Source organism: Papilio xuthus, unplaced genomic scaffold (genome assembly GCF_000836235.2).
Source record: "Papilio xuthus unplaced genomic scaffold, Pxut_1.1 DF825946.1, whole genome shotgun sequence".
In the NCBI taxonomy this organism is placed as follows: Eukaryota; Metazoa; Arthropoda; class Insecta; order Lepidoptera; family Papilionidae; genus Papilio; species Papilio xuthus.
Genome location: NW_013532703.1, coordinates 15,214,954 through 15,229,724, shown reverse-complemented (window position 1 = coordinate 15,229,724; position 14,771 = coordinate 15,214,954). Strand labels below are relative to the sequence as shown.

The 14,771-nt window shown below is 32.8% G+C and overlaps 4 protein-coding genes across 9 annotated transcripts in view; all 4 read left to right on the top strand.

Moving 5' to 3' along the window:
• The window catches only part of LOC106124948 (integumentary mucin C.1), a 44,189-nt gene extending 38,982 nt beyond the window's left edge, over positions 1-5,207 (top strand). For all 4 annotated transcript variants that reach the window (XM_013321990.1, XM_013321988.1, XM_013321992.1 and 1 more), the window contains exons 4-5: positions 3,705-4,459; positions 4,840-5,207. In XM_013321990.1, the coding sequence (XP_013177444.1) occupies positions 3,705-4,459; positions 4,840-4,950 (866 nt within the window). In that variant the 3' untranslated portion in view covers positions 4,951-5,207. The remainder of the gene's footprint in view (positions 1-3,704; positions 4,460-4,839) is intronic.
• A 3,091-nt stretch (positions 5,208-8,298) lies between these two features.
• Positions 8,299-9,812, top strand: LOC106124717 (1,2-dihydroxy-3-keto-5-methylthiopentene dioxygenase-like). The gene is given in 4 exon segments (NM_001312489.1): positions 8,299-8,467; positions 8,984-9,150; positions 9,240-9,372; positions 9,629-9,812. Coding segments are annotated over 4 exon segments (555 nt in total). The 5' UTR covers positions 8,299-8,344; the 3' UTR covers positions 9,761-9,812.
• Positions 9,813-9,888: 76 nt separating this feature from the next.
• On the top strand, positions 9,889-12,020 carry LOC106124718 (1,2-dihydroxy-3-keto-5-methylthiopentene dioxygenase-like). The gene is made up of 4 exons (XM_013321640.1): positions 9,889-10,120; positions 10,570-10,736; positions 11,110-11,242; positions 11,676-12,020. The coding sequence occupies exons 1-4, from the start codon at positions 9,998-10,000 to the stop codon at positions 11,805-11,807; spliced, it is 555 nt and encodes a 184-aa protein (XP_013177094.1). The 5' UTR covers positions 9,889-9,997; the 3' UTR covers positions 11,808-12,020.
• Positions 12,021-12,113: 93 nt separating this feature from the next.
• The window catches only part of LOC106124715 (uncharacterized), a 22,288-nt gene continuing 19,630 nt past the window's right edge, over positions 12,114-14,771 (top strand). Inside the window, exons 1-2 of one of the 3 annotated variants that reach the window (XM_013321638.1) lie at positions 12,114-12,180; positions 13,644-13,742. In XM_013321638.1, the coding sequence (XP_013177092.1) occupies positions 13,666-13,742 (77 nt within the window). In that variant the 5' untranslated portion in view covers positions 12,114-12,180; positions 13,644-13,665. Of the gene's footprint in view, positions 12,181-12,444; positions 12,966-13,643; positions 13,743-14,771 lie in introns of those variants that run through there. The other 2 variants (XR_001228217.1, XM_013321637.1) reach the window with 2 other exon arrangements.

Genomic DNA, 14,771 nt, shown 5'->3' with positions numbered 1-14,771 from the left:
AAAACATTTGCTATTATAATATTAGTGAGATATAAATCTTTGAACAACGTAGAGCAATATCTTGCTTTCTTAAAATTGAAGATCACACGTATCACATACATACGAATTCCCTCCCGTTTTCCTAAAAAAATAGGAGTTTTTTTTATGAATTTTTCGGCAGTAAAAATCCACGTTTATATTTTGTATTATACAGGCTCTGTGTCAATGTATACTATTCCTTATTATGCGTATTGGCTAGTGATTACACTACTAATAAAATTACCCTTGACTTCAGTTTTATCCAACGTCGCTACTCATGTGACGGGCTTCTTAACCGGATTACCTTTTATACGGCTTCCGTACAAAAGGGGTGTCTACGAATACAACAAAATAAGGGGTTTCCACATGCACGGAAAATATATTGTTGTATTTTATACTACACTTCGTAGATGTATTGCGACGACGATAATAGGTTGAAGATTTTGACGTAAGATTTTTTTTCGTTTATGTCGCAAAGAAGGAAAATGGATAGATAGTCTATTTTGTTAAGCTCAGTTAAAAACAAATAGCTAATGTTATTATTATATACTTTGTTTTTTTTTAATTCGTTCTTCATGTAAGTGATTGCGCTGTATGCTACATCTGAATATTTTTAAAAATATTTTTTATATCGTAAGGGGGCAAACGAACGAGCGGCCAACTGAAATCGCTGAAATAGCAAAGTAACCGTTTCCCATAGACATACGTAATTGCATATGCGTTGCCTACCTTTAATCGACGGAAGAGAGGATGCACAGACAGAAAATATTTTCCCTTTCCATGTGATAAGTCCACTTCCCATCCCTTCCTTATAAGAAAATGGTGGGAAGGGAAAGAGGACTAAATTAGGCCTTCGGGACGCACACTCATCAGACTGCACGCGGCATTGCTTCCACTTCACGCCTGTCTTCTGTGTGGTCGTGGTATTTCACCGGACGAGCCGGGCCAATTATGCGAAGATGTTAAAGAAGGCTCTACCACTGTTAAAAGTTGTTGATGCATTAAATGTAAAAAATTTTGCTCTGTGTCATAATTTACCATTTTTGCCGTCTCTTAAGAGCCGCACAAGATACACATTTAATGTGAATATTTCCGACGTTGTATTGCATAAGTTTCAAAGCGGTCAGAAGCGATATCAATCTCAAACGGCCGTACTCGACGTCCCCATTGCGAGGCTGTGAACAGGTCAATACGCTATTCAAACGCAAACAATAGCGTTGCAACCCCAATATTAACACGTACAGTCGCGAGCAAATGTAACTCTGTTACTACTTTTATTGGTGTATGATAAAAAATATACAAGATTCTCAAAACATTGATTAGGTTCCCTTTTGGTGGCTGAAATTCAGTTGAGATAAATAACATTTTTTTTATTGCCTTCCCATAAAGCTTAAACAATAATGGCGAAAAAATTTACAAAGTGACACTTTGCAAGTAAATCTAGGCACACACAATTGTGATAAATCGTCTACAAGGCGAAAGATTTATCCTCTTTTATTTTTATTAAGAGATTTACCACGATAATTTAAAAAAAAATTGTATTAGTTTTCTACAATGTTACGAATAAATACAACGAAAAATCTCTTACAAATCAAGATATATTTTTTCGATGACGTTATGAAAACACGTATCAAATCTGATAATTTTTTTATAGTGTCAATAAAAATACTGTGTCACTTGTGTACGCGTCTGTACCTATCGTATTATCACGTTTGCTAGGTATGCTCATTCGCGACACTTATGTAACCTGTTCCATTTACTATCACAGTTTTCTCGTCCGACTTCGTAATATATCTTTCTTTCTATGGAATAAAGCGAATAAAATATATGGGCTTTTTCTTTTAGCCTGACTTTTTTGTTACTGCGTAAAAATACCATCTAACTTTTAAATACTCCAAAATCTTCTTAATTTTAAAACATATTGCTATCTCAGTTTTGTCAAAGATAATGACACGAATACAGAGATTTTGGTCTTAGAAACCTACGGTTAGTAAACTTAAACCAAAACACAATTCGTATTTTATACTAACAACATGGTATAGAATAACATCGTTATTGATGATAAACAATACTGACCTCTATAGATATAAATAAGAATATTTATATTAAAAGAGGTCAGGCCAGATATACAAATAAAACGAACCCATATAACACAGTGTGAAAACAAAACAAAACCATTAAACCAATGTTAATTGTACCAAAGTGAACATTACACATTGCTTAAAGCTGGCAAAGAATTTGCGGTTCCTCGGGTATAGCTGATGTCCATGGCCGTCGATGAACACCTCGTTCCCGCTACTCGTTTGTCCCCTTCTCTTATAAAAAAAACCATGGAATTGCGTTAAACCCAAATGTGACTTCTTGTAGTATTAGAATCAGTTTACTTTTCGGTATCAACTAAACGCATTATGAATGCTGATCACGGGCTAAGCGCAAACAAGGTTACCTGCGGACAAAACATGAGAGAGCTTAATTGATCGGCTTCGGGCTTTTAGAGTTTGTTTTATTTAGTCGTTAATGAAACACAAATAGCTTTTTTATTTTGTTCTTAAATCCTAGAAACAATTTAGAGAGAATTGAAACAAATATTGCGCAGTACAGTTTCCGCTCAAGTACGATAAGACTAGATGGTGTTTCTTGCTAACCCAATCATTAGCCTATTCGCATTTGAAACTAGAACGCAATAATGTTTGCAAAATGTTACTCGATAGCAATAATAATAACGTCAGTTGAGCTAGTACCAATTAACTTCCTCCTAATCATATTGCTATTAGACTAAATTTCAGTGTTAGAACTTCTACAGTACAGATTTTTCTCTTCAGCCGAACTTCTTGAAATAACCTTAATAGGATTTTTTCCGAAAAAATAACATTATTATTGTAAAGGATGGCGGCGATGCAGCAAAATGGAACACAGAATTTTCAATACGGGTGCGCACTGTACGTTCGACGGACGACATTCGACTGCCCAGAGCCGACCACCCTCCAAATTCACTTTATTTTTAATATTCAAAAACTACCAACTATATTTTCATCTACCTTGGTATAAGTTAGTAGTTTACAGATAACAAATAGTAGTTATTGAAATGATGTAGAATATAACATAATAAACATTAATACAAAGAAAATAAACAAAATACAGTGCTACAATTTAGTTAAGTTAAATTACAAAATATTTTGAGAAGGCTTTAAAATTCTATCGTCAACAATTATGCTATTTGTTATTGGTATTATGTAGACTATTTCATGTTTCTGCGACTCCTAAATAAATAAGGATTTGTAGCCGTAACTTTTTAAGAGAAACCAATATGAAAATTCTCTTCGACATTTTCTTATATATGTGATATATTAGCATAGAGTAACGTAGTATTCGTTTTATGGTTCGCCACCATTGTTCAGCGCGGTGTGAGATAGGAATATTGTCTGGCCTCATATTTATGATAATCACTCGGCTTTTCATGAAATATCCTTTTATTTATTCCATTTTCGCTGAATGTTTGAATATCTCTGAATTCCAGCGCCATTTTATTACGGTACGGGTAACTATAACAAAGGCCTTTGGAACCGCATTTTTATAACATTCTACTATTTAAATAAAAATTACGCGAACAACTTTACTTAATTCTTTGTTATTCTCAAAAAGATACTTATGTGTTAGATTAACAAGGGATTCTGTCTCAATTTCAGCAAGCAGCCGGCGAGTGCTCGGTGCACCCCAGGCTTTTGAGCTGCAGCCCACGTCGACGGCGACCGAGGCGGCTGAGACGGTGCAGCCCCACGTGGAGCGCCAGCCGCGCGCCATGTACTTCACCAAGGCCGCGCCTCTCCCCCTACCCCACACACCACCTACCACCTCAAACACCAACACCACCGATACCACCCCCACAACACCCACAGCTTCTACTAACACCACCGAACACACACAAACAAACTCAACATTCAACACCACCACACAAGTGTCGCCAATAAAGTGGACGAAAATCAACGCGACTGTGACCACAAATGTATCCAATGGACAACAAGATACAACAAAGAACGCAACGCTCCTGACATTAATAGACCCACTAACCGACCCGCAGAATGCAACGTTCAGCTCTAGAAAGCGCAATCTGACGCCCGACTCGGTCAGGGACGACGCGAATCTAGAAGGGATTTCAGAGAGCAGAATCGTGACGGAGAAGCCGCTTTCTTTAGAAACGACGTTACTTCAGACCAAGATGCCCCCGATTATAGAATCTTCTAGACAAGTAATAGAGCCGGGCAACAGGATGGACACGGGAGCGATAGCAGGCATATCGTTTGCAGCACTAGCGCTGACTGCGCTCGCGGGCAGCACCGGCTTTGTGCTGTATCGCCGCCGGTACCTCAACAAGCCGCAGACCCTCAATGACAAGTGCTCCAACCCCGACTCCAGCGGGTACTTAGATGATAGCACCATTAGGGTAAGTATTAGTCTATAATTACTATGACAAGCAGCGCCCATAAATAAGAGTCTCGCAACTTCTAGCCATAATTTTTTTGTTTTTCAAGCATTCCTTTATACATCCAATAAACTGAAATCGAACATATTAAAAGCTGCAAATCTTTAGTATCATTGTGCAGTAAAAATACTGCCAATATCCTAAGTCATAAAAGTAGCCATTTTATGTTCACACTTTCAGAGTTTCTTCAATTTTATGAGCATATTTTACTGGTTAACAGATTACCTATTGACCATAAAGTTTAAGTTTATATAGTCTGGAAATTCTTTTTAAAAACTTTTCTATAAGTAAGTAAATAATTTCTAAAGCGTCCCATTTAACGTACGAATTTTCAATTCCAGGACAATTCGGAGGAGATGTACAGTCTTGACAACGATTCCTTCCTTAACTCTCTGGAAGCGATGACCATCCAGAACTACTGGACCGACACCGTCAAACATACCAAACTCTAGTCGAGGCCAACTTATAATGGACAATTCATCGACTGACTCTGTGTTGCTAGGTATATTATCTTGTAAATATTTTGGCAACGAACTAATGTGTCCTTTTAAAATATGTTATGTATTTTTTTCTTAATTTATAGCATCCCCAATCCCTTTGATTAAATTTATTCAATCCATCCAAATAATGGCAACACTAACTTTATATTTGACAGTTGATGTCTATGGCAGTTGCTTAATTTAATATAAAAGAGTCTCATATACTTTGCTTCCTTTATAATTTTTTTTAACCAAATTATGAATCAAATTAAAATATTCTATCTATGTAATTGAAATTGTGAAGGATGAATATTAAATTAGAAAATTGAAAAAACATCTATGATCTTAAGGATCTTGCCTTTTTAAATAAAAAGGTCTAATTAAAAAAAAATCCTTTCCTTTAATTCATTATTCTAAAGTTTTGCCTAATCTATCTTTATAGTATAAGTTTTATAAATCGTTGTCTATGACATATTTAGTGTTGCCAGTTTACAAGATGTATTCAACAGAGACCATAGACATTAGAAGTGAATAGTATTTCTAGTGACAAGGTGTAATACAATAATTATTAGATTTATAAACGATGTGTGTATTTTTAGATTGTTAGTAATAAATAATTTATATTAGTTTGTATAGCTGTTTGTATATAGTACTTAACATTGTGATATTTGTTTGTTGTAGTTAGTTTTTTTTTTAATTAACTAATATAATGGATTTTCTTGCTTAAATTGTGTGACCAGGAATATAATCCTCATCATGCGAGAAAATGGAATTAATTTCTTTGACCACATTTGAAAATGCATTGATGAAAGAAGCGATTTTTATATTCTTAGTCCTTAACATTGGTTATATTTGCAGTTTTATTTGTTGTTTATTTTTAATTTAGTATTTGCTATTGAAATTAATCATTACTGAATCATATTATACATATGTTTTTTATCTTTACCAAGTATTGGTTATAAATTATTAAATAGTAAAAATGGCTTTCGTATTTTTTTCAATAATATTTAAAGAAATATATTTCTAGGTTATAATTGTGACGAAAGTAATTGAACAGTATTAACTTGAAAAAAATTTAAATTTTGATCTATTATAATTATGAAAATTAATTATTGCTGTAAAATTGTGCTTTAATTAAAGCTAATAATATATTTTAAAATGATTTTTTTTAAAGCAAAATAACTGTTTTATAATATTCTGTTAAACTTTAATTCAGAGTATTATGAAAAATTAGTATCAGCGCCATCTATCCACAATAATTTAAATTAAAAGCAAGAATTTGATCTCAAAATATCATTTAAAATTTAGCTGTACACATAATAAATTAATTTTGGGTTATTTTTACATTAATTAGCTTTAATTGCACTTAGCATTTATTTTATTATTTACTTATTATGTATTAATCGCTTATTTTCATTTGAAATTGTCACTTTGCAATCCGTCCCTTTTTTATTTTATTTTGTTGTGATTTTAATAATTACATTTCGATGTTATTGTTTAATATTGATTTATTAATTTTATTATATTCCCTTTGAAAATTATTTGATTATTAATTTTATCCGATCGCATGTTATTTCTTGTTAATTTTTTGTAACTTAACTTTTTCTATAATCATAGGTATATAACCTATAGATATTTAATACGATGACAAAAGTGAGGTAAAAAATAGTCTCCGGGAGACATTTATTGGGGTAAATTTCCCCAGTGTTACCAACATACATTTAGAAAATCTCTCTATTAGTAACTTCAGTAAAAACTCCATCTATCTTATCTTACTAATATTATAATTGCGAATGTTTAAATGGATGGATGGATGTTAGAAGGTATCTCCAGAACAGCTTAATGGATTTTGATGAAATTTGGCACAACCGTTGAACATAGTCTGAAAAAAAATTGGCTACTTTTTTAATTACGCGCGAACGGAGTATTACGTGACATCTAGTAGGTTATATATTTATGCTTAAAATCTTGTGTTTTCAGTTAAAAAAAAAACATCTTACTAATATTTCGTACTGAGACAGCAAAATGTAACAATACAAGTATCGTGACAGTGGAAACCGACAGTATACTTGTTCGTAGGCCATTATCATTTCATCATGCATTCTATAAGTAAAGTATATTTACTTCATGTATGGATGAAATTATTTTAGTTTTATCGTACATTTTGATGTAAAATACTGTCTTACTAAATTTTTATTAGCATTTGTTGAATTTCGCTATTTTATAAATTAATTTGAATTAAAATAGGATTATAATATTTAATATTTTTTATATATTGTGATCCTGTTTTAATATTTTTATTTATATATAAGATATAAAACATTCATATCAAATTATACTGTTTTTTTTTTTTATAATATTAAATGTAAACATATATAATACTTATTCTGTAAACCTTGAGAATTAAAACAAATGAGATTGATTTAAAAAAATCAACTTTAAGTAATGAACTTGAAAGTTGTAATTGATAACCAAATTGTTAAATCACTCGGTATTTGACTTGGCACTTCTCGAATAAGGTTACTCTTGTGTTAGACGTGCCAACTCGCGGCTGCATGTACCAAAGTATTTTGCCCCAGTTCAATATAACCTCAAATTGAAATCTTACATAACAATTTGTCGACTAAACAATTGTAATATGATATAGAGTATAACATATTAAATTTTATTTTTACCTGTAAAATGTTTTATTTATATTATTGACTAGCGGTGGTCCGCGGCATCGTCAACGCAGAATAAAAAAGACCCGTGCTCGTGGGTGCATCACCTGAGCTCTCATCTGATGCACCTTCCCGTCATAATCAGTCCAGTCATTCCGGAGACTATACAAAACGCGGCTTGCTTAAAGACATACAGACAAAAATTTTAAAAATTATTTTTTAAATACATCATTTGTAAGAAATAATAACAATCCAAATTTATTAATCTGTAGAGATAAATTCTATATGAATTTTGAAAGTAGGTTATAGCGAGCAGTGTCATAAAATTTAATTAATAAAAATACGTTCTTACTTATAATTGCGAAAGTTTGGATGGATGGAAAATTGGCACAGATGTAGAACATACTCTGGTAACAGCCATCTATTAAGTTTTTTTTTTTAATTCCGCGCGACTGGAGTTGCGGGCGATAGTTAGTAATTATTAAATCAAAATTGAAGAGTGCATTTACCTCCAACCTGATAAGAATTGCTCCCAATCAGTTGCATATAATAATATTTATTATTATATATATAAACATTAAAACCAAGAGATAACCTAAGAATAGTTTACGAAGAGTATAAATACGTTAAAGATTTGCCACTAAATTCTCTTGTGCAGTAACTTGCAATACGTCAACTTTGTGTAATAGTTATATAATTTGGTCAATATGGTAAAAGCTTGGTACATGGACCATGATAAAACCGACCCACGAGCAGAACATCAAAGGAACCCTCCGGAATTCATTTCTATCGAAGAATTACACAGAAAGACCGGTGTAGAACTGTTCAAAGTAAGTACTGATGAAATTAATTGATAACAAAGCGAAATGAACTGTTAAAACTGTTAGAGGTCAGGTTCTTTTATCCTGTTCATATCAAGATGAATTGTTACTTTTTACTAATATTATAATTGCGAAAGTTTTGATGGATGCACGGATGTTTGTAAGATGCTGTCTCCAAAACGGCTCAACGGATGTCGCTGAAATATGGTTTAGATGTAGAACATAGTCTGGAAGAACACATGGGTTTTATTCAGTTTTTTTAGTTCCGCGAGACGAGTCGCGGGCAACAGCTAGTATGTAAAGTTTAGTTGACAGGTAAATACTAGATCGTGTTTGAGTTCTGAGACTTTAAAATCCCTTGAACGTCCTGAAAAGCTGCATGTGGAATGTCGATCTTAAAGGAAAGCGAACTATACATAAGTTTCGTCATGTCGATTTTTTATAAACTTTTGAAAACATATTATCCTCTCAAACTCAAACTTTACAGAATGCGCCCATAGAAATATACCTTCTAAATAATTTCAGTTAGATTTAAAGACATATGAATCGGAAGGAGTACTTGAAAAGATAAAGAAGGAACGCGGATACACATATGAAGACGAAATAACTATTTCCAAAGAGTGTTTACCGGACTACGACGAAAAATTGAAATCCTTCTTCACAGAGCACTTGCACGCTGATGAAGAGATCAGGTACTATGAGTTTCCATCTACCAATATCTTGTTTTTATGATTATTCATAGTTCATACACTTAGAAAATTCTCGTCTAATAATATTTCAGGCTTGTAACAGAAGGCTCTGGATACTTCGACATTCGGGATGGGCTCGACGAATGGATCCGCATCAAGGTGACCCCCGGGGACCTCATCATCATACCGAGAGGCAGCTACCATCGCTTTACCCTCGATAATAATGTATGTTCACTTATATGACTAAAGTACAGTCTAAAATGGCAAATTCCTAATTCCTCTGAGTTATGGACTTCAGTAAACCCACTATTCAGCAAGGTCTTGACATACCACTCGCTTTTTCTACGTCCATACTTGTAAGTATTTGTGGTCAACGTATGGTGCTATTTATAACATTACTTTTATTTTGATAAAATGAGCATAAGATAGTAAACGAGTTATCGTGTATTAAATTCTTTATTTTACTTTGTGTTTTTTATAGAATTACTTGAGAGCTCGTCGCCTGTACGAAGACGAACCGGGCTGGCTCACGCACAATCGACCGGCGGATGAAATGGCCTGCCGCAAAAAATATGTCGAACAACAGAAGAGAGGCTTCGATTCTGAAAATTGATTTTTTTTATTATGAAATGTCTACATTTAATAAAAAAAAATATTAAGTGTGTACTTATTCTTTGTTATTGGATTATTTACCTTAAACCTATTCGAGCAGTTACAAAATGTCACTGAGTTACTCTTTGGTCTTGTCAAAAGTTTCTAAACAAATTGATGCGAAGTGTTGAAGTGTCCTTAAAAATATTTATATATCGTTCCTTTATAAAATTAAAACGAGTAAATTACTAGAATAAAAATGGTAAAGGCCTGGTATATGGATGATGAAAACACAGACCAACGTTTAGAGCACCACCGGAACCCCCCAGAATTTATTTCCATAGAAGATTTATACAAAAAAACTGGCATCGAATATTTTAAGGTAAACATCAAGTTATACACCTTAAACTTTTTATAAATTTTAAAGTATTTTGGCTATGTAATTTGTACAAATCTTTTAAATGTATTAGGAAGTATTTTTTATATAAAAAGTAGCCTAAAATGTATGAGTTAAATAATTATCTCGATAACCTGTGAAGGTCATGGGTATCTATGTTGCGTCGTTTACACGATTAAAATGATCGACTATATCCGTAAATTATAGTAATGTTTAAAATGTGGTAAAAAATCAATCTTGCTGCACTAAAAGATGTCCTTTGTAACACACATTCCATAGTTAAAATTTCTTACTTATTTTCTCTTTAAAGATCTAATCTACTAACTGGTAACTATAATTATTAATTATTAACTATAATGGAGTTTATAACAACATATTATCATATAGCTTTCTCAAATAATCAACTATATTTATTATGTTAAATTAAATTGCAGTTAAATGTGGACACATTTAAAACTGATGGAGTATTGGACAAAATAAAGAAAGAAAGGGGCTACAGCTATGAGGATCAAATAACTGTTTCCGAAGAGTGCCTTCCTAACTATGAAGAAAAGATAAAAGCATTTTATAAAGAGCACTTGCATACGGATGAAGAGATCAGGTATAGATGCAAATTTAAATATATGTGTTTACAATAGACAGACAACACACTTGTACAAAATATTGTAAATTCCAAATGATTACACTTCATTTGAAATCTTGATTTACACATAACTAGATGTTGTCCGCGCTCTGTTCGAGCAGTATTAAAAAACAATAATTGCTAGCCTATGTGTTCTTATGGACTATGTTCTACATTTGTACTAATATTTATCAAGATCTGTTGAGCCAGATATACCTACTGACAAACATCAATTGATCCATCCATCTAAATATTCGGATTTATATGATTAGTAAGAAGTAAGATAACAGAAAAGTTGAGATATTGCAAATAAAATTAATTACAACTTATTTATTTATTCTACATATTTCAGGTTCGCTGTGGAAGGTTCCGGTTACTTTGACATTCGTGATGATAGCGACCAATGGATTCGCATTCTGGTGACTCCCGGAGACATGATCATTATTCCCAGCGGCAGCTATCACCGTTTTACAGTTGACACTAATGTAGGTATTTTTTTCTATATGTAAAAAATAATTTAATAAGTTTTGCAACAAGATAATAAGTTGAAGATGCGTTACCTACTTTAAATTAACAAAAATTATAAAGTGAGGAATTGTTTCCATGATCCTGTTCTAAATCTAGAATACCTAGAATTGGATAAGTTAGAGAGTAATAAAAAAACGGCCATATTTTTCTTGCTTATTAGTGATGTCTCTAACATCTGAATTTCTCGCTTATAGAGGTTGTCAATTGAGTCTGGGCAATGGCTCTCGCTTATAGACATTTCACACTTATTTAGTTCTTGCTTATCCAGATTCGACTGTACATCTATTGTCTTGTGAAATTTTGCTATTTCATCAATAGAGCTTGCTTAAACAAATATTCTTGTTAGCTATTTTTAACATGGTGATTGCTTTTACATATATTTTGTTTCAGAATTATTTAAAAGCATACCGTTACTTCGTGGGCGAGCCGGTCTGGCTACCTTACAACCGGCCAGCAGACGACATGGATTGTCGCAAGGAATATGTTGACAAACTAAAAAAAGGGTTTAGTGTTGCCGCATGAAAAATCAAATTATAATATGTACCACCTTACATATCCTTTGAATAGATGCTCTGTTAGACAATATTGAAATTTATTTAGAATAAAAATGTAAATCAAAAATTAATTTACATTAAAAATATAATGTGATATAAATACAGATACACAAGAAGGGATAAAAAATAATTCTATTTTGAGGTTCTCGAATGTCTTTGTTATATGTATAAATATAAATAAGCGAATTTATGTATATTTTGGATATTATTTATGTAATGTAACCTTTGTATAGTTTTATAAGATTGTTACAAAAATAATCTATGGTTTAAAAGTGTTTTTTTTGTCGATTAAACATGGCCACCTAGACTTGTATATAATAAACATTATTCAAGAATCAAAGGTAAGTATATCTATCTTTATATATATAATTCTTCTGTGAGTGTGTATGTCACTGAACTTCTCTCAAACGACTGGACCGATTTTGATGAAATTTTTTGTGTGTGTTCAAGGGGATCTAGGAATGGTTTAGATTCTCAATTTTCATCAAATATTAACTTCATATTAAATAATTTATTCAAATTAAAGACGTGTAGACAGGACAACGTCTGTAGGGTCCGCTAGTAATTATATAAAATACCGGTTATTTGATTATTTTAGGTGACATGTAAGTCGGACTAGTTATCGCACACGGCTCCATCCGTGCTGAATTATAAAAAAAACTTTAGTAGCCTGTATCTGCCAGACTATGTCTACATCTATACCAAATTTGAGATTTATGTAGCTGTTCAGAAGATACCCAATAAAAACATCCATCTAAACATTTATTATATTAGTAAGATTATCTTATCGAAAAGAACTAGATAATAGGAACAAGGAAGCTCCTATTTTGTTTTAAAATTACTTGAGTGGTTTTACTAACGCGTTATAAAATTACTGCAAAATATTTTTATCTACGTTTAACACGAAAAACGACTAAATAATTGACATGACATAAAACAAGATGAATTTTGGCGTTAGACAGCTGTCATTGGCATTTTCAAAATTATTGTCGATATGTGATACAAAAAAGGAAAATGCACCAGCCCCAACGACAACATCACCAGTTGCAACAACCACGAATGTTCCACCTCGACCTGTCGCGCCAGCTCCCAGACCTACCACTGTCTCTACTACAACTGTTGTAAAGTTAGTTCATATCAAATGTTTTAAATTTATTTCAAATTATCTACAATTAGACTTGGGTACGTTTTCGTGAAGTGTGACTAGGCATTTTCTAAGCTAGTGTACGCAATGGCATTAGGATACGCCATCTTTCATATTATTTATCATCAGGAGGGAGGGATCGCGATCAGGCGCTGGTTTATTCATTATAAAAAATATCAAAGTTATAATACCTGGGTTTGCCTTCCAAACAAAGTTACTTTCAAGGATCCAACACGTGTACAGAATCTCGGTATGTTCCTTCGGAGATCCCGGGACTTTAATCAGTTGCACTTGAGGATGTCAAGTGCTTAGTGTGTCAAGTCTCAAATTACCGAGTCTTTTCCCCAAAAGGCACGGTATCTTGATGACCCCCCCTTTTTCCAAAAAAGATAATCCATCACGTGCCTGTAGATTACAAATCCGATTCTTAACCAATGCCCCACCGAAGCTATACATTAAAGAATCTTACTTGTGAATTAAATAACGTTAGATAAACATTTTTTGGCACTTTTATTATTCACTCCCCGTAATGTACCGATGTGTTCTAATTTACAAATGTATATGGTTGGCTTGGGCCTAATCAGCACTAAGATAGGATGGGGATGTGTGTAATTCAACTGGTCACGATATTTTGGCACTTAAAATTAATTTTATTGGCAGATCATCACCACCAGAAAGAAATATGGCGGAAGGTGACAGTTCTGGAGGCATCATAGTTTTCGCTCTGTGGTACATCGCCATTGCTGTCGGTTACGCCATGTAAGTATACACAATAATGAGTTATTAAAAAAAATACCTTACGCAAATAGTCTTTGACCTTTGACATTTGTCTTTGATGATTTGGATAATCGTTTCGTTACTCAAATCGAATATTTGCTTGAAGATTCTTTTATCTATATGATTTTCTTGATAAAATGATCGATATTTTTTTCTGTTACGGAATTTATAACAAAAATATGCCAATAAATATTTTTAAGCCTTTTAATATTAATCTAACTTATTGATACATCAATAAATTAAGTCCAAACCGCATGTGGTTATATTGAAAGCTAGTATGAAGTCCTCAAAGCACCGCAGTCTTAGCGCCTGTCGCAATTTGATATAGACCTTTGTGGAAATAACCCGCTAGTCAGCGGTTAAAATAAACCGTAATATCTACGTATTGAGAACTTCCCGCTAAAAATTCGAAACTAAATTTACCAATCAATTTTAAAAATAAAAGAAAATACGTGCTTTTGTTTGATATTTAAAAACATATTGTTAGTTTTATATAAAAGCTACTAGTTAAAGCTTATTTTTCGTAAGCCTTAAACAATATATTCGCACTTAAAATACAATTTTACTTGTACAATATCGACTACAATATCGACGTCCTTGACCTGCATCCAAACAAAGGGTTTTGGAAATTGGAAACGTTACGAGGCCGATATTGATTTCTTTTCAATACCTAGTTATTTCCGAATTTCCAATAGGTTGGAAAAGTACTCCGCAAATACAAAGAAATAGTTAAATACGCTTACCTTCTTTAGTAGTTTGATGTTTACCAAGCCTACATGGGCTTTCACGGAGATATGAAAGTTAAAACTTTAATTTATCTTTGAAGAAATAATTAACTCTAATGCGTTTCTACTGATCAAAAGACATCTAAAACTTAAAGACGAATATTGTACTTTTCCGTATGAAAAAGATTAAATGAACCTAAAAATTTTCTAGAAAATGCTGGCGTAGAGATTCCAAAGAGTAGATATTTGGGTCAAGCGGTATTACATAACTTGTACTGGGAAGGGG